This window comes from Leptosomus discolor, chromosome 8 (genome assembly GCF_034619465.1).
Source record: "Leptosomus discolor isolate bLepDis1 chromosome 8, bLepDis1.hap2, whole genome shotgun sequence".
Taxonomy (NCBI): domain Eukaryota; kingdom Metazoa; phylum Chordata; class Aves; order Leptosomiformes; family Leptosomidae; genus Leptosomus; species Leptosomus discolor.
In genome coordinates, this window is record NC_141398.1 from 54,847,718 (window position 1) to 54,873,267 (window position 25,550).

Below are 25,550 nucleotides of genomic sequence, written 5' to 3' on the forward strand. Positions count from 1 at the left end.
ATACTAATTAGCTAGCTCAAGCAGAGTCTTACCAGTTTTGGAGCTTATTCCACAGTTATTTTAGGATTTCAGTGCTGTATTCCACTTTGTATTGTAGATACTCCTTCTAAACTCTTTGTGTGTTTTCGAGCTAATATTTCCTTCCCTGAATATTTTGAGGAGTAAACAATTACTGTCTTTTCAGAACACTGACATACTTTCTTTAGGAGGTAAGTGTAAATACTTGCAAGGAAATATTGCTGTCCATTAAGTAGAAAGTGAATGAAAAACAGTGGATTACTTGTTGAGCATTTGTACTTACTAATGTAAGGAAAAAAGATATCACTCATTGTCAAAATTAGTTTCAGTGGTATATTTGAAACTAGCTTTATGATATTGGTATATTGAGAACTTTTTCATTTCAAGATGGGTAGAATGAGGATCAGGGTCCGAGTTGGTAGACTGCAGTCTATCAGAATGCAGAAAATGCATTTTCAGTTGCCGCATTGCTGGATGCTCAAGGTGAAGTTCGGAAAATACTGAGAATCCCTTCAAAGATGGGTAAACATAGCAGTTATTTTTTTATTTGTCTGTGTGCACCGCCTTAAGATAGCAAAGTTAAAAATATGGAATTATGTGTTAATTGGCTTTATTTGAAAATCTAGTACAGGAAGCCCAATGTAGCTTGCCAGAAATATTTTTTTTTTCTCCTTAAATTTGAAAAATCTCCACATCTTCTGAAAAAATAGAGATGCTCGCTTAATTACTGAGGCAATACTTCGGATGACTCCAGCAGTGGTAGAGTTTTAGTGGTATCACATGTACTGGCTTCTTTAATGGCAGTGAAGTGACATTTACTTCTCTTAATGTGTCTGTGGAATGGGGAGACTGCCTGCTCTGTGGTTCTTCTTTTTGTTACTGATGAGGAATATGGTCTGTGAGAATTTCCTAGATTACATACCCACTTTCTTAACTGAGTCCATAAAATTGCTGCAAAAAGGGGGGGGGGGGGGGGGAAATGTACTTAAACAATTAGATTTATAAACACTTCATTAACTTTCATTAACAACTTGGTTAATGAATGATTTCGTTCTTGGAGAAAAAGAGAGATAAAGAGATAATAAAAGAGATCATAGCAGATAAGAGATAAGAGTTCATTAGTAAAATGTTTTTTTTTTATTGTGGATTTTTTTTTTTCTGACAGTGCAGTCCAGATATTCTTTGGATTTTTTTTCTCCTCTTTTTTTTAGGCTAAATAAAATTTTACTCTTGAGTGTCACGTCAGAAGTTGGGGTAACTTTTGGTCATGGTAAAGCTGATGTAGTAAAAAGAAGTAAGACTGACTTACTGAACAGTTTAGTCTTGTATCAGTCCTTCTGGTTTTAAATACTTATTGTTCTATGTACATTTAAACTTGAGTAGTGTCAATTGTCAGTTTATGCTCTTGAAGTCAGTAAGTCTTACTCCACTGAGGAACTGAAGATAGTGTGCAATTTTGTCTGTCGTTCAGTTTTAGAGGTCTCAACGTCAGTTAGGTTACAGAGAAAATACTTCCCTAGCATGCTTCTTGTATGAAGAAAGTCATACTTTCTAATTTTTCCACTAGAGGGCTGTGTTGCTCTTTGAAAATCCTGAACAAAAGAGACCTGGTGCTTTTTTCCTGTTTTTAGTGAATACTCTTGTAATTTTGTTGTTTGTGTTCTTAATTATTAGGGCTAGAATTCAGAATTTTAAAAAGCATGTCAGCTGCTCATCTAGGTTTAATTTTATAGAGAGATGTGGTATTTTCAACTGCATGTGTAAGCAGTCTCTTCAAATCAAACAAATTTAAAAAAAAATATTACTTGGTTTTAACATCAGGGAGACAGTTGTGTAGCTCAAGTGATTTTCTCTGACTTGTGTAAATATTGCTGTCTGTTTTTAAGATTCACACAGCTATATGACCTTGAAACTCCAATGGGTTCTGTTTTCTGTATTGGGTGCAGTTGCAACTAACCTATTGTGACTGCTGGAGTATGCATGAGTAGCGAAATGTAAGTGGTATTGCAGCGTATTATGGAAGGGAAAAATGTGTTGTTCTGTGCAGTCAGGCAGATTTCAAAGGAGTGTTTTTCTTCATGCTTTCCCAAGACCTTATCACAGAACTGTATTGATAATCATAACCAAACTGTTGGTCAAATTGCAATTCTAATCTTTCTGCTATAGGAAGGTCAAAAGAAATCTGTTAACTGCTTTTGTAAGGGATGCCCGGAACAAGCCCAAATTATCTCAAGATGATGAAAACCACTTTTGGCTTTGAGCAGCTTCATTTTTTTTGAAATACTGAAGAAAATCCAGAAGCTTTAGTCATAATGTGGCTTGCTATATTGCTTTTCTTGATTATGTTTTGCCAGAGTAGAGTATGTAATTTTGTAATTGTGGAAATGTTTTAGATTATTTCTTTAAAATAATTGTCAGTTAATGTTTGTTCAATGGTATTCTCTTTTTTCCTGCAACTTTTTTTGTTATGCAATATAGAGGCCTTAGCCAGGAGGAAAGGTGTATACTAGGTACTTTTAATCAGTACTTAAAAGGCGAGTCCCTGCTCCAGTGAGCTTACAGTCTGCATGTAGTTTTGGTGTGGGAAGTTACTGTATGTCTTTTATTTCTTGTGTGGAACTTCAGGATTAGCAACTCTTGTCATACTGATGCGAAGGGTTGGGAAATGTGCTTATAAGTTATCACAATTAAACATCTGCTTTATGATTTAAAAAGCTGTTTTGTTGAATAACTGGGCCTTTAATTTATAAATGATAAACAGAAGTTTTTCTGTTTTGTTCCTCTCTCTCATAGCTTTTTTCCTCCGGGTGACTCTGTTGGTGTATCGTATTTTAAGTGTGGAAAGCTAGCTTGACATAGTAATAAAAAATGGTTATTGTAAAACTTGTACAAGTTAGATTGTGGCATATCACTTATGTTTTTCAACTCTGAGAGTGTGGTTAAGTTGCAACTAAAAATGATCAGTAAATTTTAGCAGATGACAACAAGTTTTATTAAAATGTGTTGTTTTACAAACCGAGGAAATGCAAAGCAACTTACTACTTTTAACTACTAAAATGCAGTTAACAGCTACATTCTTCCATTCTTTCCTTTTGAGTTGATTTATGTTACGCCCATGGCTGATTTGCATTCCCTTAACCAAATGTAGCCGATACTTGAGGATCAGGTATATGAAACCCGGGGAAGAGACTTAGAGCTAAAACTCTGATTTCAACTCAACTATCAGAATAGAGCCTATGCAGCTTTTGGAAATGCATTGTGTATTTAATGAGCTGTATTCCCAGTATCAAATGTCACAGTTAATTGCCGTGAGGGTTTGTATATATACACAAACATAACTGAACATTGTGGAACTATAGAAGGTAACATTTTGACAACGTGTAACTTGATAATTTACTTAGTATTAATCATCGTGGTAACATGTAGATGATTAGATTTTGTTCACACATGGTGGTGCTTTTGTGATAAATACAAATTACGAAGCTCTGCAATTTATCATCTGCTTTTCACTGTATCACCTGCACCTAATTCAGAAATCTCTCTCATATGGGACATTATTTGAACACTTTACATCTGTGAACAATGTAGAATGTCTACCCTTCTTAAATCATTCTGTTCCCAAAATACTAGTGAAAATACTAGAAACTTTTCTGTCTCTGTTGCTGGAAAAAAACAGTAAAATTTCAGTAGTCTGGAATGTGGGATTAATTGTGTTAATTCTGGGACCCATAGCATCTAAGATCTGATACTGTCAGGGTGGAAAGAGAGCTTTGAACTATTGGAAAGCCAGGAATCTCTCTTTTCAGTAAGCGTACAGTGCTTACATTAGTTCAAAACGATCCCAAGGTATTTGTTTTTCTGTCATAATTTTATTGTATTAAAAAAGTTGTTTTTGTTAGCTTTTTATTTCTTTCTGTTTACTTATTTTTCATACTCCTTTGATAAACCTGTACGTAAATGACACAGTACACATGGCCAGACTGCTGTGCTTCACTCTGTGCTTTTGTACTTCATACTGACAGAAGCTAAGGGAAGTTTGTTTTATTGGGGGCGTGACATACTGCATAGCTTCAGCATTTCCGAATTCCTAATTTCTGAGCTGTTGTTTCTGTATGTTGTTTCTGTATGTTGTGACATAGTGTTTGAGCACTTCCTCTATTAGTGTTGTTCTGAATCCTTCTTGTAGTTGAAAAGCAGAATCTTCCTCCAGAGCCTTGATAGGGGCAGATGTGGTTAACTTTGTTGCATTTCTTATGCTAATTGAGTAATGGCTACGTGAGCTATTACTCATAAACCGAGCAAAATTAAACTTTTAAAGCTTATCTAAATTTCTTGTGAAGATCATTGAAGGTCTCTAATAGATGCTGGCTAGCTTTCACTGCTATGCTCTAGATCTGTTGGCGATGGAGACACAGGAAAAGTATGATGAAAAAAACCCTTCTTGAGAAATCAAAAATCCGCTGCCTTGTACCTGAAGAGAAGAGAATTTTGTGAATATGGGCTACCCTTCTAGTTGTAGAGGTTACTGAGATTATTTGTCAGCAACATAGCATTTTTACTGAGGCTGGCTTTGTTGGCCTTCACAAAGAAGGTAACGTTTGCTGAATCCTAATTAGACCTGGTCTTATTTGAGTCAAACTCAGATCGTATGGGAGGAATGAAACAGTCCCTTACAACTGTCATTGAGGACTTTCATTTTAATAGTATTAGTCTGAATTATGAAGGTATTAAATATGTTTGTTTGTCTTTCACTGTATTGCATGGAGTTTGGTGGTCTACGCCCACAGATGTTTGCCTGAATCTGTCAGTAAGGAATTGTTCAGCTCTATTTTTGAGTTAGATTGCAGACTTTCCTTGAAAATTTTCCTTGAAAAATGTGCAGATTTTTATTTGAAAGCACCAACTTTATTTTCTAATTTTCCTTGTCTGTTTTGTGATGAAATAGTATTTAAAGGTTGTATAACAGGCAGGACTTCTACAAAGGAACTGCTAAAGATAGTCTTGGTTTCAGATTCACTTTATGATTTCTTGTATGGTTTTGGAATTTTTCTTATGCTGTAATGCCTGAATTTTGTCAGCCTTGAAAAAAACCAGCCTGTTCTTGTTGAATAGTTTGTTTTGGAAATATTAATCTTCAAGAGAAAATATGCCTGTCTGGTTTTGGTCTGTATTGTTATTTTTCTCAATTCTATTTATATGTTAACTTTTCCAGAAGATTTCTAAGTGTATTTTGTGTGTTTTATTATGATGAATAAATAGCAAGGTGTTTGCTTTCCAGTAGTTGTCCATTATTTGCATCCATTTTCGTATGAGAGCAGAAAAAAGGGATGTGACATGGGGGAGCAAGCTTGTGACACTACTTCTTGAATGGCCTTTTCCTACTATGTGGATCTTTTCCCCATTTAGTGAAAATCAGTGTTCCTAAATGCACAAATGTCTGTGGATTAATAAGTTCAAATGTCTTGTTTCTGTTAAGAAGAATTTCTGTACGTGATTCTGTTCTAGCTCTGTGGTGCAGAGAGAAGGGAAATGCTGGGGTTTTGTTAAGGAGATACATCTCCAGTTCTTGCTAAACCAGCATAACTTGTGGTGAACGAACTATTATAGCCTTTGCACAGTTGTATGTTTTCATACACACTGGAAGTGGTTCATGTGTGGAGAACTGAAGTGGATGTTATTTACGGAGGCTTGGGTTCAAAGCTTATTTATTGTGAGGCAGACAGAAAGATCAGCAATATATCACCTTGGATTATTTTTCTTGGCCAAGTCCTAGCTGTCCCTGAGATTGTTTTCATGGGTACTTTTGTATTTATTGGGCTTTTAAAAGCATGAAAGAGTTGTTTCTTGATGTGTATTTTAATTTTTTGGTGAATTCTCTCTTCCATGTATCACACGTTTCACTATTACAAGCAGCATAGTATATTAATAGAAAAGCGTGTCTGGCCTGGTGCAGCCAGTGTGTATATGCTTTGTCCTGGTAGAATAAAATAGCAACTCATGAGAAAAATAAGCTACCCAATAAAAACATTACTTTGCAGATGTAATTTTTACAGGAGGGTCTTCTGCCAGCACAATTGTGGTGTTTAGGGGCTGCTGTCTTGCCTTCCTTCACCAGCAAAACAGTGGCAATGAAGGTTTGGTTTTAAGGCCTTTTAAAATGTGGTTGGGTGAGAGGGGAAAAAATAATCATCCTTCAGCCTAATACAGTTTGGTGTTCCATATGCAGCTATGTATTTTAGTTCCGTGTTGTTGCTCCGACTTCAACTGACTGACTTATTCTCTTGAGGGAAACCAGCTTGCTTAATGAAGAATTCATGGGAAAAGTAATCCTGAAAAAGTGAAGGCTGAGTTTTTTTAAGTCCTGTGATCCCTGTGCTGTGCACCAAACTCGGCATGGATTATCTTAAACCACGTGATTAGCCTTACCATAAAAATGTTAGTGTCTATAGAAGTTTTGTTGTTTGCTTCTTACTTAAACACACATTAAAAAAACAGACTTAACACTTGGCTAATTTTTTCCAAGTATTTTTTTTTATGGATGTTCAACACTTTCTAGCAGGTATGAATTTTGTTGTACCAGTGTTTTTGGAGACTGGGAGTACAGTGCTCTGCCGGGAGAGCCTGGACCTTGCAAGTGTGTTTTTGGCCAGAGTACATGATCTGGGTAATTGGTGTAGAAAAGCATAGTTTATGGATGGGAACGTGCCTGTGGGGTGGAACTTTTAGCCCATTCTGTTGCAGGATGTTAGTAGCTGTCAGTCAGGGATTAGTTCTGATGTATTTTCAGCAGTTAAAAAACTACTAAAAGCTATTATTTTCAAACTTTGAATAATGTTAATAGAAGAGGATTCTCTTTAATTTACAGTGCTGTATTCTGAAAATTTATGGTAGGTCATAGTGATTGAGTTTTCCATGAGTGCCATCACTCTGTTTTAACTCTGGCTTAATATTGTGGAATACTAATATTGCTCTGCTTTACGTAAGGCTCCAACTGTCTACTTGTTACGTATTGTAAATATTAAAAGGTCCTCTTGGACTTCTGTGATTTATTTTTCTTATTGAATAAGCTGAAAATGGTGTCAGATGTTCATACTGCTTTTTCATGTCCATTTTGATGAATCTATTTATTACTTCTGTAATGAGTAGTACACATGGTTGGTTAGCCAAGTTATTGAACTTCATCAGCCTTGGCTGAAATTCACAATGCATGTGAAAATTGTTGTAACGTGTAAGAAATTACATCTGGGCTAAAAGGTTCAATAATGATTACTGCTTATAATAGAATCTTTTCACAAAGGATGGGATTGAGCTGTATGCCTGCTTTGTACTTTGTGGTTCTCCTTTTACACGGAAGTTACACTTGTAGAACAGGAGCCTTCATCTGTGGTATTTACTTTCTCATCTGTCATCTAAGAGTTAAAAAGGCTTTTCAATGGGCCGCAATGTAACTTGATTGCTTTCTGACTTTTGAAATACTTAATTTCACAGAGGTTTTTCTCATTATTTTACAAATATTTCGTAGTCCAGAAATGAAAAGACTTTTTGCGTGATTCAGTCTATCTCGCTGCAACACAGAACTTACTTCTCTGCATCGTCTTGTATCTTCGTGTCTTGAAAGCTAATTGTGCTGCAGGAGTTGTGTGAATAGTTTCAGCTGTACGTTTGTATTCTTTTGGAGTGCTTTTTAGATGGTGGGGAGAGAAGAGGCTGATAAATGTATACTGTTTTCTGATGACAGTATCTTCTGAGACATCTTGTGACTTTTCTAGCTACTGTCAACTCTATTTACAGCCTAAAGATGTACCCTAATGGACATGACATTTTTGGCTTACCAGCAGAAAATTTCTTAGTGACTGTAACTGTGCTAAGCAGTAGGGTCACAAGAAGAAATGATTTCAGTATCTTGCGTCCCTTTCAAACTCCTCGTGCTTGATTGTGTCAAGGATTTATAAGGTTTTGAAACTCAAGTCTGAAACAGTAAATCCCTACCAAGAAGGAAGTGAAAGGAGGCAGGTAAGAACTCAGGAAGGTTAAGGTCAAAATCCTGATCTGATAAACAGGGGTCTTGCTGCTAACTTCAGAATTAGTGAGGCCAGAATTTTACCTAAATTATAGTACTGTGAGAAAGAAACTGATCTTCTATTCATCCTAAAGCTTATGATACACAAACCTTTCTAAAAGATGGTGTGTGACTTAAGAAAATAAATACATCAAATGTCATGTTCTTTTAATAATTCTCAAGTGGAGACCATCAAAACCAAAAGTAGTTTTGTCTTCCATGTGTTTTTTTTTATTTAATGATATTTTCAGTTCTTAGCTCTGTTATTGACCACACACTGAGTCTTGTGCCTTCCTGTTGTTTTTATTTTTCTTCTGCGAGTGAAAGTGGTTTTGTTTTTTTTCCTTTCTCCTTTTTCCGTTTCTTCTATAGGCTTTTTGTTTTAATAGATGAGATGTTTGTAGCCTTCTGTTCAGCTATATAACCTCAGGTTTTCCATTCCTGTAACATCTAGTTGGTTTTGATTTCTTGCTGTAGTTCTACACGGTGGCTTTTAGTACTTTATCTGTTGCTTCAGTAGTATGCGTTACGTTTCCTCTCCTTCATTTAAGTACAGTTACCTTGGTCACTGTTTCTAAGTTCCTATTCATAGTAAGTGTTTCCTTTATACTAAAAAACTAGTCAAGTTAGGTTTTCTGGTTGTTATCGTACTTTCTTGATGGTAATAATATTAGTGTGAACAAGGAACTGTCACAGTTCAGTGTTGGATATATTTATTTAAATCTCTTAAATGCACTGTGACTTGGCATTCAGAAAAATGAGTGTTGCTTAGGAATTTTTCTTTTTTTCCAGGTTATGTTATCTTTGTAGAAGGTATGTCTGTTGCCTTCTCATTATTTATTATTTTCCAAGCAGCTTTATCAGCACATTGTCTGGTTGGATTTCCTTTATTTTTGATATCTAAACTCAAGTTCATAAAACTTGCGGGGCATTTTCCTCTGGTGATGATTAGTCAAACGGCTGCCTTTGTGCAAAAATTCACTGTTTGTTTAAAAGTTTGAGAGACGGATCTCTAATTTTCCTCTAACACAACCAAATTGAAGAAAACAATATTATATTGTGTATTCAGAGATCCAGGAACTGTGAGAGGTTCTTGTTATGTTCCTCTTCTCCTGTTGGCAAGCATGAGCAGCCGTTCTCGCTTCTATACATTTGTATGTTGCAGACATTAACTCTGCTGCTTAAGATTTTGAGAAATGTGTGATTAGTCTTATTTTACTTATGAAGCAGCATATAGCTGCAGTAACTGACCTAAATTTACAGGTTGATTCCATGTCCATAATCTAATTTAAAGTGGGAGTTGGATTGTTCTATCACAGGACAAGAAACATGCTTCTCTGAAAACTATTCTAGTTCTTTAGCAGAAGGAATAATTAAGATATATTAAGAGCAGAAAATATGGCAACTAGAAATGTGTAAAGAAAGCTTTTCCAGAGTGTGCTTTATTTGTTTGGGTCTGTGTCCAGCTGCGAGCAGTTGCTGAGGGGTATAAATCTCACTGTTGTTGAAGGATTTTTAACTCTGAAGGTAAATTTGGACTATTTTGTGCCTTACTAAGATAGGTGATGAAGATTACATAAAAATGTGCATGACCTACTAGGCAGCACGCTTTGGCATCCTGAGTGATTGAAGGTTGTGATCTGTGAGAAGATACCTTACTGTGTCTGTTTCTGAATCTAATCTGCGGTCAAAGGAATAGAGACCTAGACTTCCTGACTCTGTATCTGGTACTTCAAACACTTGTCTGTCACAAAAAACAAAGTTATGTATCTAGAATGTAACTTGATGAATAAATACCACTTACTAGACTTTTTACACACAAAGTAAGATGTGATCATTTGACTGGGGAACTTGTCATGGACAAGGCATACTGCATATGAGATCAGGAGTTGTACAGCCTGAGTTCCGTGTGACCTTGAGTGAACTGTTCAACACTGGATTCTGACTATCAGAAGTAATGCTTTCTGCCTAATTCATCGTAAAGTTGCAACTTGTGACTCAAGATTTTGGAGTGCAATATCGTCACGAAAACGGTAGGCTTTAGAAAATGTTTAGTATGCTTGTTTACCTGGCAGTTTTTCCTGGTTTACTGATGTAAAGTTTTGTAGGCGTATGTATTTTTGGATTTAGCATCCACTTCCCCAAACTGACGAGGTCTAGCTTCTTGGAAGATGAAAAAAATTGGTATAGAACCTGCAGCTGTAATTGGTCATTTGCTTTAGAAGATTGTTGTCGTTGAGCTCTTGGGTGGGTTGCTGGTATTCTAGCTGTTAGCAGGGAGACCTTAAAAATGCCATCTAATAAAAATATACAGTAGTTTTGGTGTGAGAAGATGCATGATATGTTTTTGTGCCGTTCTTGAAAGTGTGGCAAAGAGGTCTTTGATTTTTTATTTTTTTTTTTTGCCCATGGCCTTACATTATAATTTAATGACTTCTAATTCTTGCTTGTTTTCCATTCTCCTTGCTTTTGTGTATAGACACGTTTTGTTAATACTGTTCTTATTCTTCATCTTTTGTTTCAGAACTCCATCTCCTGCCTTACTTTGTATGTCGGAACCACATGATGGATCATTTGAGTTACATAACAGCTTCCCATCTCCCTCTTTCCTTCGTAGTTTAAAGTACACCCAAAAGGTTTGCCAGTTTTGAACCTGGGAGGTTGGTACCCGTCCTGAATACGATCTAATCCAGAAAAACTATAATTTAAGGAGGTAACCCAGGACTGTATAAATTCCCAAGCCTCCGTGTCTTATTATCTTGCCCTTTACTAGCTGTCTCTTATCTGTTGTTTTTATTTGCTTGCACTAGAAAGAAGGATGAACTGCATCTTCCCCGTGTTCAGTTCTTTTCACAGCATCCTGAAATGACTCTTGTATTAAAATTTTCTGCTGCTGCTTAACTAAACAAATTGTATTATCTCGTGTTGCCCAAAGACAGAGGTGGGTAGTGACTGCCAGAAATCAAATAGTGATGTTTTAATTTTTGGTCTGTTCATCTATTCCTTTCCCCCATGACACAAACTATGAGCTCTTTAGAACCAGGACCTAGCTGTGTATGTTTGATTCTCTAAGACATGTAGTTTTGTAACCTGAATTGTGAACTGTTTAGGACGGAACCTTGTTTTATTATTTATCTGTAAAATGTCTAGTATACATTTAAAAATCTTTTGCTGTTTGTGTAACTGATACAAATAAATATCAAGTTTGTTTTAAGAAAAAAATTTGGCCCAGTTTGTGTTGTAGTACTTTCTCAGTATCTTTACATAACACTGAATATTTCTCATGAAATAACTTACGGATTAAAACTTGGAGGATCTAGCACTTTAGCTGACAGCACAGTATGTCTTTTAATTATTCTGCCTTGGATGAAGTATTCCTCTTTATTAAATTTACTTCTTTTATTAACATTGCACTGTTGTACTTGCCAAAAGGAGATTCAAAACATGCAACTAATTTTTTTTGTTATGTTTAATTAGGGCTCAGCTCAGCAGTACAGAAACCTATGATACTGTTGGCTTACAGAAGAACAGAAGTGTACTTGAAAAGAAACTAGAGTAGTTCTGGCTTTTTTCTTAATTTTTGCTTTGGTGGGAAAAGCTGTTGTGTTGCCTAAAGCTACTGCTGATGCAAGGAGCAGCTTTAGAGAAGGAGAGTTTGCCAACCCCTTTTCTCTGAACTTGGATTTTTTTTTTTTTTTAAATATCTGCTTTTTAAAAAAAAAAAAGGCATGAGAGAGACAGTTGAAGATAAATTTTAAATCCTCTGGGCTTTTTTCTGGTCACTTGAGTAAGCTTGTCGAAGAAGGTGTGTTAAAAATAGCAACAATAAGGGGGGAGAAGCCCCAAAATTTTGGGAATAAGTTGGAAAAAAAAAATAGATGCCCCTCAAAACAGCTTTCAAAACCTAATTGATACTTGAGTATCTGATCAGACTTTTTATAAACCTCGTTATGAATGCTCTTAGCGCTGGCACTTCTCAAAACACAAACCCTTCAAGGGTGTGTGGATTAACCGGCAACTGGAGTCTCTTTATCATTGGCCTTTGATACTTGCTGCTGATGTTAGTTAAATCCTGAATGATTCTTTTTTTTTGGTGCATGCGTGTGATTATTGTGAGTTTTATTGCCACTGCTTGTCTTTAGTTTTGCTATAAAATAGTGATGAAGCTACAGTAGCATGCACAAAAATGTTATTTATTTCCTTGATGTATTCAAGTAATGGTACTTATAAATAAAATGGCTTTGTTTAAACAAATAAACAAAAAACCTGATCACTTATCCTGTAGTGAGTAAACATTCAGGAATGATTGCTTGCTGGGAAATAGTGTGTCCTAAATGTCATGTCAAATTTGACTACTCAGATCTGATCTAGATTTCATTGAGATGCTGGTTTGTTGATTTACATTGCGGGCAGATTTATTGTTTTCCGCTACTCTAGATTTCAGTTAAATGTTTATTTTGGAAGTGTTTATTTTGCACTAAAAATAGGAGTGCATTAACATAACTGTAGTCTAACAAAATATTTTTTTGTCCCTTATGAATATAAACATATGTAATTCTGAATAGAGTAATTCAGGTTTTTTACTAAAATTAGGGGTATGAGTCGCACTAAAATAAGTTCTCCTCATTTTGAGACAAAGTTGCTAGTTCAGGTTTCTTTTAAAATGTAATATCTTTTTTTTTTAACTTGATAATAATACATGTAAATGCACTTTTTGGTGGAAAGGTTATTTTTGTCTAGAAAATGTGAAGTTGTGTGCTGAGTTGCTGTGTATTCAGATGTCTATCTGAATATCTATTAAAGGAAAAAATTATATGCAAACAAATAAACTTTCTAATAAATTCTTCTTACACATTAAATTATAAAGCTAAATCTAAATTCTGATATATTTTTTAAATAGAATAATTGGTTTGTGTTAGGAAAACTAGCCGACTTGCTTGCGAGAAGCCACACTGTTGTTTTAAAAAACAATCAAAAGAAAACATGGATTTATTCTATGCTTGAAGAAACACTGAGAATAGAAAGAATAATCTTCTGTTGCCCGTGTGATGCTAAGATATGACTAGTTGTGTTAATTTCTGCGAGTGATTTTAGTATTGGTAAAATGCCGCTCTGATGATGTCCTTTGGACTGATACAAAACACTTTAAGAAATATTCAGGAAGAATTTGTTTGGAATTTGGTAGAAGCATTATCCTATCATTTAGTAGATGAAGAAGGGAGGGAAAGATGAAACATGAAGGCTGACTTCCCTCCCCCCCATTAAAGGAGTGTATATTATTTAAACAGAGCTTTGGGATTAGCTGAAATGGAAGAATTTTGAATGTCTGAATTGTTTTTGACTAGGATTTTTGGTCACTGATCTACATGTACTGCAAGGAGTAGATATGAAAGATAAAACTGAGTTTTCACTGAATATTCAGCTCTTATCTCTGATTCTCCTTCTCTTCCCTTTGCTCTAATCACTGGCCACTGTTCATCTATTCAGGCGCCTGCAGGACCTGTTTGCATTTACATGACCTAGCAACTGAAAAAAAATATTGATTGGGATGATCTGTGCAGTTAAGTATTAAATTTCAGTTTTGATTCTCCCCGTGTGTTTTTATTAAGCTTCTTGAAAGAGTATCTAACTGATTTCAAACCACAGTTTTTCAGGGCAGTTGTCTTCATGTATTTTAGGGGCAGACATTTAATGGTTGGTGGGAATTGCCTTCACACAACTAAAACAAGGTCTTGTCATGGGGCATGAGTATCTTGGGTCTATATTTAATGTGCTGCATCTCACAATAGGCTTCATTCCAGACTGGAACCCTTGGCTGTTATTGCAGTATTTATATTGGATAGTTGCACCTCTGCAACATAAAGGATAGGAAATGTGGGTTTGAACCTGCTGCTAGGTTGTGCCTTTGGGTAGCTGAGATAATGATCACTGTTGGGTTTTAACAGAGCTGAAAGGACTAAAGACCAAGCTTTGTTCCTGTCCTGTCTAATTGCGTTATAAAGTGAGATGGTGGGTGCCTTTGGACAGTACAACTAGAGCAGGTACCAGATTGACTGCAACTTTGTGGCTCTTAGTCGCAGCGTATTTGTAATCTACGTGCCTGACATAGGCACTGTTCTATGGTTTTGTTTGCTTGCAGCATCTTCAGTTATGAATTTAGCTTTCTTTGCCTCAAATGATGTACTTCTAATTTTTTACAGGAACAATGAATCGCAGATCTTTGTAATCCCATCAATTTAAGGATGTGTTTTCATATTTTTTTTATTGTTGTGCTCCCTTCAGATGAAACAAAGTATTTGAGTTTTGTTAGTGACAATGGCAATGCACTTATTGAAAGAATGACTTTGGCTTGCCCAGAACAGTATATTGCAAAGAAGTGCAATGAGTGCATATTTTTAAGTTGATTAGATGGAAAACAGAACCAATGCGTTAGTCATTGTGGTTCGTTTTAGTTGGCTTTTTCTGTGGTTCGTGGCTCCAAGAACAACACATTTGTCCAATTTATACACAAAGGGAGAGGCAGGATGTATCTTTCATATACATCAAACTTTTCAATGAAAAATATCAGTATGTGTCGTTACTATGGGCCTGCAAACACACAGAAACAAAGGCAGCATTAGTATTTCATGCCGATTGCTCAATTTAAATTTAGTCTCTTAAAAACACCTTGGTGCTTTATTTGCTTGAAAACTTGCATTTGGAGCAACTTGACTAATGCATCTTTAAGATTTTGTCCTAAATATCCGTTTTGAAGCAGAGTGATTGTTGCCGTGCAGTCCTGACACAGAATGCACGGTGCTTTTTGGGCTCTGTCACTGTGAAGTTTTGCATATGGCTGCCATCACTCCGTGTGGAAGTTCTATTGGAGGTTGTACCCTTAAACCACCAGCCCAGGCAACTACGATCTTAGTTGCAGAAGATTCTTCTCTAAATCACATGTCACTGTTGCAGTGTTTCAACCTGAAAAGAAGCTTATGTGAGTGTTGAATAAGATGGTCTGATTCACTGTCACTGCTGTTTAGGTCTTCCAACTTGAAATAAATCTAGTGATGTCTAAGAGACAAGTCTCTCTTCCTTTTATATGTAGTTCTCTTGGGTCCCCAAAATCAAAAAACGCCTAGTCTGTTTGCTGAGATGCAGCAGTTGGGATGAGAGTCTACTTTGGATTATAATGATTTGTTGCAAGTTCCTGAGTGTTTAACCTTTTCACAACTTTCCTCTGTAGTAAAACTGGAGTTAAATTGCATTTCATGTAGATTACATGTTGCATTAAAAAAAAAAAAAGTAATAGGATTGTATATTGTGTCAGGGTTCTGCTTAAGCCTTTTCTCATTTCCTTCCTCATTAGCTAAAACTTCAGTTACCCCTGATCCAGGAAAAATGTACAGTTTTGTTTTCAAAGCAAAGGGTATTTGAAAGGAGTAACAACCCGGAAAAATACTTTTGTGATACTTTTATTACTTCTGCAATAAAAAAAAAAAAATCAAATATGACTTGGATGATTGGGTGCTGCAGATGAACTTTATGATGATTGAGTAAAAATTATTGTGCCTTACCAGAGTGTTAAGGGTTTAAAAAATGCATATATACTGGCCTCTGTTGTTTGATGGCTTGGAACGGCCAAAACTCTGCTGGTTCTGTGCATGCCATAGGTTTTCTAGGTAAGGTGTTGGGTTGTTATTGTAGAAACACAGTGGCCAAACAGTGAGAATATTTTTCTTCTCCCAAAGGTCTTAAACCAAAGTAAGATTGAAGTGCTACATACTGGCCTATGCTCAGTTCAAGAGGAAGTGTCTTAAGAATTGTGGTTGGTTGTGGGTTTGGTGGTGTTTTTTTTTTTTTTTTATTTTTCTGGAATGAACTTAAAGCAAGACCAAAACCAGAAGACAACAGCATCCTTCTTTTTACATTCTCCTTTATATTGCTTCTGCCTGGAGGAAGGAATTCTCTTAACCTGTATGTTTTGTACACTGACAGAGTTTAAATGTGAACTCCTGAACTAGTGGCTATACTGCCCTGGAGTGAAAGAGGCCAGAAAGTATTTTTTTTTTTTCATTTACATTTGGTGCCAAGAGTACTTTAATTAAGGTTTTGTATTTTCTGAATTGCAGAATTAATTTCAAAAGCTGTTGCTTTTACTTTATGAAGATTATATAAAGTTGTTGATCCTTCCCAGGAAGAACCAAATTATACAGATAAAAAACTTCCTATTCATTGGCAGTTGGATTTTTACTTGCAATATCATAATGCCATATATGGAAAAGAAATTGCTCTTCCAGCTACTAGTTTATCAAAGAATGGTTTTGTGCAAGTCTCTTACCCATTTTATATTAAAATAGAAATATTTCCAAAAAACCCCAGATCTATTCTGGAAATTAACTCACTTCCCCCTGCAAATGGAGCATCTGTCTGTTTATGAGAACCCAATAGATGCTTGCTGCAATTTAGAAAGCAGCATGAAAGCTTGAAAATAATGTAGTGAGGGAAAAAGAAAAACCTGAACACAGCTGTGAAAGTAACACATGCTTTTATTCGTTTAATACATTCGTGCTTACAAAATCCGAGCTGGTTTCTGCTGTTCTACGGTCCATAGGTAATCCATCAGTGTGTGAAAGGCCGGAAATCTCTAACACAAGCAGGCTAGTACTTTTCACTTCCAATTCCACAGAACACTTTTGTTCCCTCACTGGATCTTGCTATGTTTACTGTGGTGGAAGGGAAGAAGGTTTTCTCTGCGCTCACTTTTAGTTTCCATTCAAACTGCCAGTGACATAGGGCTCAAGGAAGGCTGGACTCACGACAACTTTAAATCATGACTCAAGCACATGTGAAGATGTTTTAGAATCTCAGGGCCTCCAGAGCTCTTCTATCGGTGGGGAGAAAAGAAGAAATAATTTTGAAGAAACTAAATGTCAACAAGCCCTGTAGGCTTTTACGTGGGGACTAAGCTGTTGCAAAGAGAGGTAGCATCACTGTGTTTCAAATGTGTTGTGAAGGACAGATCCAAGGTATCCTGGAGTGTTTGGGAGAAGATAGAGGAGCTGAAGAAAACTTGCCTTTGTCTGAAATGTTTTTGCATTTGTGTATTCCAACTTTCTTCTATTTGAAATAAAGGAATGTTTTAAAACATCTAAATGCTTGATGCAAATTCTTTACAAAATGTCCCCCAGTGATAAACGGACTGTATGCCGTCTACTTTGTTTAAACAAGAAATCGCTGGATTACTTTTCCACTCACTGAATCCCTTTCTCTGGTTTATAGAGGAGGTTGCGCTGTTTGACAGAGCCATATACTCATCTGGTGTATGTTGACACAACTTAGTTGTCATTAATTGAGCGATGCTAACTGCTCGTTAATTGAGATCATTAATAGAAAATCCCTCCCAAAATTCAGTGATAGTAGTTGACTGCAGATAGACAAGGATGTGAGAGTATTGGCTTGAATAATCATCGTAGAAGGAGGAAACAGAGTACCAGTTTCTGAGTGTTTATGGAAAGTATGCTGTAAGTAAAGGGCTGAAGGGTTTTAAATGTCTGTAGCAAATCCCATGCACTTGTAGCTGCCTTGTTAGTTCTGCTACCAGTCCTTTAGGTTAGCTGCTGCTGTAGAGAGCTGTGCCATAATGTTTATCCTCATGTATGTCTTATTCTTAAACAGGATTTTCACTTTTGAGTGTCAGATTAGAGCTCATTCAGCTAGAGCAACAGCAGCAAGAGTAGTCGGTCTCAGAACAGTCTTGGCTCTTGAGATTTTCAGGGCACTCACTGAAGATTTATTTTGGTCCACTTGCTCAACATTGTATATTTAAATAATATATAATACAATGATTGCTTTCCCAAAGTGTACGTTATTTAAGCATGTTGTTCTTCTGTAGCATTTGGGTGAAGTATCTGTCTTATTCTTTGTAATTGGCTGTCCTCGATGCTCACATATATTGTCCTGTGCTGTTTTTCTAATGTTCCTACATTAAAAAGCCACAATTAGTATATAATGTGTGATTTTTCTGTAAGAAAACATTCAAGTTTTGCAGCTTTTTTTGAGCTGCCTACTTTTAAGTCTGAAAACTGAAGCATAGAACGATAATGCAGTGAGGCTGGGGTACGCCCTTTGCCAGCCGCTGCAGGCAGGCGGGACATAAATGGCAATAGTTCTTGTCGGCAGTAGGCTGTGCTGTTTGTTTTACCTGGGTTAAATCCCTCTGCGGATGTGAAACCCTAGTGCTGCAGGGAAGCTTCCCCAATGGAGGATATGATTTTTTTCCTGGAAAAGAAACCAGTGTCATTGCTGTTAATGTTCATTTGTTGTGAAAGGGCTGTGTGACGCTAAGAGAGCACGTTGGTGGCTGTAGTCTCAGATTTTTAAAGAAATCTGGTTCTTTTGAAGTGCACGGAGTTGCTCATGTGGGTATAATTAAGGTTGCTCTGGTTCCTTAATTGTGCACGTCCTTAATGTATTAATTTAGATTTGTCTTTCTATTTAACCATACTGTGACTTTTTTTTTTTTAAGATTTTACTGTTGTTTAGGTGTTTATGGTGTTTGTGGTTTAACTTTGGTGTATGAAACTAAACTCAGTGTGGATTTTGATTCCATGTACTTTTTATAGATAGGCAAGGTTTTTCTTTACAGGGTTTAAATAGTTCTGTACTTCAAGTACTCAATCCCTGTGTTAGGCTGAAGTTTTCAAATTTACTGTATATTGAAAACATAGCGACGTTTTGCTGAAGAGTAAATGTTGTTGGCACACTTTGTTTCACACAGTGAATCTGTTTAAAAAAAAAAGTTTTCCACCCTGCTAGAAGCTTTTCCTTACCAGATTAAGGTATGTGACACTGGGGGAGGAAAGAAGCATTAATTTTTGCAGAAGAAACAAAGAGCTAAAGCTGTAAAAGGACTTTAACACTGAGGTGCTTGTAACAGGTGTTTCATTAGAAGTTGAAGTCTTCTAAGCTCCTGCACAGTTGTTTCTTAAAACTGTAAACGTGCTTAATTGTACTGCTTAATGAGGGTTTTCAGGTCTATGAGTATTTATTTTAAGGACATATATATAAGTACTGCAGTCTCAAGAGTGAGCAAGTTGGTAGGTAGATCATACTTAAACCTATGCTCTATGAAGAGGACATTGTGTTACCTCCCGTTCTTGGTATGTTTCATCTGGTAGATAGCCTGAAAAGATGCTTTGTGACTTATGCTCCACACAGAGTGATAGGAAGACCAAGTAGTACTAGTTCTGTACAATCCCTACCTAGCCAGTAACTCAGTAGGTGAATTGGAACCTTTATGTGGTTTGGGGTACCTGGATTTATTTTCCTGCTTTTACATAAATCTAACTGTCCTAAATACAGTGCAAGTGTGCTCATGAATTAGTAGTTTAAAATGTCTAATGGGCAGACACATCAGCACTTGAACTTGTGGCAGTATTTTGAATGGAAGGATGGACTGGTGCTTAAAAATCCTCTGAAAAGAGGTTTTTTTAAGCGCATAATTTCATGGAAAGATGCAGGTCTGCCTAAGGTGAAGAATCATCCTTTGGTAGCCCAGAAAAGACCAAGTATGTCCTAAAGAGGAGTGTTGAACGCTGATCTCCAAGTTTGCTGGGAAAAATCAAGGTAGTATTAAAATTAACTAATTTTGCAGCATATAACTTGGTTAAATTTTAATCTTTCTCAGTTTAGTTTATGAGAAGTTATTAGCTGTAACAGAGAATGGCATGGAATGTATTATTTTGCACAGTGTGACATGGGAGAGTTAGCAAAACACCATCATGCTTAGCTGATTAAACTGACCGTCAGCTCTAGACCTTTGTATAAGAGTAGAAAAACCGTATTCTCAGACATTCCAGCTAGTTTTTAACAATATGGTAAGCTGGTCAAAATAAGTGTATTTTTTGTGCAAAACAAGAAGCATACAGGTAGCTCATAGTAATCTGGTACAACATGTCTTACATTAGTTACATGAAAAATTCTAGTTAAATATGCTTAAAGTGGAATTAGGAACAGGGGAGATCTTTGCATATGCTGTAGCTGAACTCATGTGCATGCAATGAATTACCCAGGTAATTAAAGTTGCTTGGTACAGTGAATGGCTTTAAAAGAGATACAAGAAAATTGCTTGAACTTAAATACTGTAAGTATGTGATTGCAGAAAATGGTATAAATTTGTCTTGGTGTCTGTTTCTATAATGTAAGTTATGTCTTGTGCTGTAACTGAATTTTGTTGCTCCAGGGTGTTTTGGAAGTGAGACAGCCCATCTTAATAGGCTTTTTGGTAAACAACTTTTAAAAGGAAAACATGAACATGCTTTAAATGTCATAAACCTAAAACAAATACCTCTTCTCTTTGACTTCTTCACATATTCAAATTGCTGGGCGTTTCAGTTTTGCTTTTTCATTTTCTAGTTTAAGCTTGTCTAATTGGAACTCATTAAGTTATGTTATGCTTCCTTCAGCTAGATGGAAATTTCTGTCGTTGTTACAGTTCTCCATAGAGATGGGCGGCCAGTGATACTATTGAATACATCACAAATATGTAGTAGCTCACCTCTGAGAGAAACTCAGTGTCTGGCTCAGTTCTCTGCACTTCATGGGCATTCCCCACTCTCAAGAACTCATCATCTCCCAGTGTAAATTACCACAAATTTTTTAAATTAAATGAAATTTACCCTGGACCAACTTCTACGCAGCTTTACATTAATGAATTGTACAATGAAACAGAGTACGGTTACAAAGCTTGTGGATGATGTTAAAGGTAGAAAGAGATGTGGCTTTTGCTGGGCAGTTTCATCATTTCAGCTGATCTTCCTGAATTGCCGTACAGTCCCAAATTAACAAAGTGAAATTAATCTGAAGTCTACTTTTAGAAAGGAGGCATGAATTGCCTAAATTCAGAATGAGGAAGAAGTGATTAACAGGTTGTGTACGGTTGTTTAGAAATTCACTATGAAACTTTGTTCTATGGATGAAATAAAAAAACCTGGGGATATAGGTTCATGCTGCGCTTTGATTGCAGCAGTGTAGGCTGTCTTGTCCACTTGTTTCAGGCTTAGAAAGAATGTGCTTGCAGGTTTCAGGCTTAGAAAGAATGTGCTTGCAGATTAAGTTGTATCAGTGAGTGGGAATTTTTCATGGATTATTTTTCCTCTGTATCATCTGGTACATCCAGTGACCTGTTTAGTCCCATGATACTATAAGCAGTATGTTGAAGCTGCCTGGCATTTGATTGATTATTCATAATGAGAACAATTGTGAAAAATTGTTTTCCATGTATCAGTTGGTCATGGGACAAAAAATGAGTTGATTTTACACCTATAATTTAAGGAAAATTTTGGCAAAGATTGTAAAGTGTGTGGATAATAAAACATACATGTAGATTACAGATCTCCTTAGGTAGGATCTCGTTTTCTAAGAATGAGTTTGATGACCCCCTCCTGGGAATAGTTTAACACTTGGATATTTCTCTAGTCCCTGGTTTGTGCAGCAGTGTTCTACAGATAGGGTGGTCTCCACGTGATTTTGATTCTTATTCCCTCACGCATCCCATTGGATGATCCCCTTGCCAGAGGTGGTCCTCAGATCGATGAATTGAAGGCTAACTATGCATCTAAAATGCTCAGAGCTCAGTTTTAGAATACTCTGTTACTTTCAGTGGGATGTTGTCAGGCATAGTTCTGCAGTCTCACCATATGCCTCGTTCTTCACAGTCACACAAATAAGGAGAAGTATAATCTTGCTCTTCTAACAGCTGAAGACACCAAGGCAGAGAAATTGAGTCTGCTTTTTGAAGATCCCAAGTCTATTTTGCACAAGATATGTACAATTGTTATTCCAAAGACCTGCTCAAATTGAGGCGTCTACCTTTTTTCATATGTTGCTCGCTCTTAAAAGCTGGGTCTGGGTGCCTATCAAACAGGTAATCAGACTGCAGGTAGTGTTAGTGTACTTAAGTGCGTGGCCCACCTTTTCAGGTAACTTTATAGCTCTGTTTTGTTACTGATATTTATTTCTGACTAGGAAAATGTTTTATCATAGGTTTTGAAACGGCAAAGTCTCTTGCACTGCATGGGGCACATGTTATCCTGGCCTGCAGAAATACATCAAGAGGCAACGATGCTGTACAACGCATTCTTGTGGAATGGGTAAGTGTGTACAGTGTCCAACACTGAGCTGTGTTTTTCAAGATGTGAAGTCTTCTGTGCAGTACAAGCGGTTAAATAGATAGATTCTTGCATGGCAATGTAATAAGGAAGACATTTGTCTCATTTTGTAATACCTTGTTCAGTCACTGGTATATCAGTGATAGAGATTTTTTATTTCATATGACCATACTGGACGGCAAGGCTTGACATGCAGTTATCCATGTTACATACATGCTTTGTAAGGGCGAAAATGTGGGAAAGAACCAGTGAGGTGTGTTTCATAGTTCATAGGACAGGGCATTTCCAGAACCGAAGTGAGTAACTGACTGAAGGAGAATGTACACTCTCGGATGGTAGAGGCAGCCACTATTTTGCCTATAGTTTTTATACTAGGAGGGATTTCAGAGGGTCATTCTTAACACTTTTCAAGATCAAGAATGTTTCCTTCCTTTTCTTTCCTAGTCCATCAGGCCCAACAGCACTGCTGCCGGGCAGTCTGTCTCAATGGTTTTTTTCCTTCCCATTTCTTCCCTCTTTTATTTTTCTTCCATTTTGTCATGCAAATACCAGATCTTCAGTAATGTTTATTCTCTTGTTTCTCTTTGAATCCTAACTTCCCCCTCTTCTTTTTTTTTTTTTTCTTCTAAGGCCCTTATAAAATTTATTCAGTGTTCTTAATTTATTCCTCCCACAATCATTTACTTGCTAGCAAGGATTGCAGGCTACTTTTGTCTCAGCTTGCTATGACTGCTGACTTCCAGGAGATAATCTGTTGACACAGTCCTTTACACTTTACTTGAATAATAAACTGCAGGATTAGATTCTTGGAATTTTATTAGTTTCCTACTAAAATTAGTGATGAATGGTTTAGCTTTGTTTCCCAAGCGCTGAAAATGTTTCAACTGCTCCCAAATGATATGGGAGAGCACTCAGTAGTATTAATATTTACACATAAGTAATCTACAGATAATTATAATATTTATTAGTGCAAAACAAACAATACTTATTTACAAGTAAGTATTTCCAAATAAGCAATGCTTGTAATATTGCTAATTTTTGTAACCACAAGTTTCTTCAAGAAACAGTTTGGATCTAGGCTATTTCTCTTTCCCAGATGATAGTAATGATTTGCAGTAAAGGATTGGAGGGAAAAATATCTTCCTTTCCCCTTCAATACTTCACATTAAAGCTCTCTTTTTGTTTGTTATTTCAATAGTGTGGCGTTCCAAGAGAATTCTAACAGGAGCATAGTGTGTGTTGCTTAAAGTTCATCTGCCCATTCTCTTTCAATAGAAATGGGTTTGGTGATATTCTGTCTTTTGACTTTAGTAGTCCCAGTCCAGCTAAATATGGCACTATATATGTTTTTGTGTAACTAAAATAAGGCAGTATTGAGTACCTTTTATTTTAAAAAGTATCCAATTACCCAATTAATTGTGAACATATCTCTGAGCACTTTGAAGGCAATGGGAGTTCAGGAGTACTTGTCTTAATACCTATATTATCTCACCAAAAGTTAATGAATTGTTAGTTGAATGAAGATCATGGAAGGTCAAATTACTTCAGAAACACTATATTTATTCACTAACAGTTTTCAAATTCTAATTGTTCAGAAAAGAATCTCATCTGTAAACTGGGTAGCTGGAAAACCTTCAATGCATCTTTGTAATGGCTTTGTTGTTGTTTATTGAGAGGGACTAATTAACTTTGATTATTGCACTAATATTATGGCACTTTGACAGTCCCTCAGATTTATGACTCTGGGAAAATAAACAAATGAAATGCAGGTGCTGGAGCAGAAAGAATAAGTTATTACTGAACTTTAATTACTTGGAGTGTGTAACCAGGAGAGAATTAGTTGATGAATTACAAGATGCTTAAAATTTACATCAAATTGTAAGCAATCTTCAGGAAAACAAACAAAAAACGTACCCTGAAGTCTGTTACTGAAAACGAAGAGACAAAGATTAATTTGATTGATTGATACTAATATTAAAATATTGATGTAAAATATTAATTTTTAGCTTATAGGTGTAACTATGGAGCAGGAAGTTATTAATTGAAAGTTCTTTCCTAAAATGAAAGAGTGCAAGAAAAAAGTCAACAACCTTTGCACATGGTTCAGATGAATTGTCAATGTGTAACTGCAGCTATCCTGCTGTAAAGAGCTTCAAAGCAACCACAGTATTTTGTCTCAGTTGTTCCCAGGGAAAGCAAAATTATTCAAAGAAAATTGGTTTACTTTTCAAATTGGAACCAATTTTTTTTAAAAATACAGCTATTTAGGATGCAGCCTTACAAAGCCTCTTGTTCATGTTACTCAGGTAGTGTTTTGGGCAACAATAGTGCTACCTCCTTCTTTTATGTTTTCTTGTAAATTTTTAAGATTAAGTCTCTGGGCTGCATTGTAAATACCGTCTTCCTCCAATATTTTGAGGGGTGGAAATTTGGTAAATATGTTCCTACTCTTCAACTGAATGTCCAAACCCCATTGTCTTCTAATCTGCATGAACTATACTTTTATAACTAAAAAAATCTTTGCCATATTGAATTCTAGTGTGTTTACATGTCATAGGTGTACTGCGTTGGTAATAAAATTTGTATTTCTATAATAACATGTATATTACCAAATTCAATGTGTATCCTGTGCTGGTTTTTCTTTGGGACAGTGTGCTTTAGTACTCAAGGTTTACATGTTGGACACAGAATATTTCCTTTTTCATTCTTATTGTCTGATGCAAAAGGGAATTCTGCTTACTTGGCAAGAAGACAAATTAATTAACAATGTATAAAGAAACAACTGTTATTATTTCAAGTGTTGATACAATTATCTAATTGATGGTCTGCAATAACTAAAGCCTGAAATATATATGGAAAAAAATGTAATTCTTAGAAAAAAAAAACCCAACCACCACCACTGCCAAACCACAGCAAAACAAAAAAACCCCAAATCAAATCTACTGTAATGCAGCATTTAAAAATACAGTACAGCGTATGTAACAGTAGTTAGGAAAACCATCCAGCTTGTTCCCTTAGTGAGTCTATTTGTGACATCCTTGTCTGGAATGCCATAAACTGAGTGCCTGCAGAAAGGCAGCTGCTCTTTGGGCCTGCTGTACTTTTAAGTTATTAGGCAAAAACCCCAGTTTCAGGTCTATAAGGAGAAAATGGGATGGCTAAATGGCTTGGGAGAATCCGGTGTTTAAGTTTGAGAGGAAAGAGGAGGAATAATGGGAGAAAATAAGATTTTTTTTTTTTATTATTATTTTTATTTAGATCAGCTGCCATTATGTTTAAAAAACAAACTCAAACTGATCTTAATTGGCTGTTGGAGACAAATC

The 25,550-nt window shown here is 36.2% G+C and overlaps 1 protein-coding gene across 1 annotated transcript in view; it reads left to right on the top strand.

Annotated features, from left to right (window-relative positions):
• WWOX (WW domain containing oxidoreductase) overlaps positions 1 to 25,550 on the top strand; it is a 537,170-nt gene that overhangs the window by 8,449 nt on the left and 503,171 nt on the right. The window contains exon 5 of the mRNA XM_086469368.1: positions 22,103 to 22,209. Coding sequence (XP_086325494.1) covers positions 22,103 to 22,209 — 107 coding nt within the window. The remainder of the gene's footprint in view (positions 1 to 22,102; positions 22,210 to 25,550) is intronic.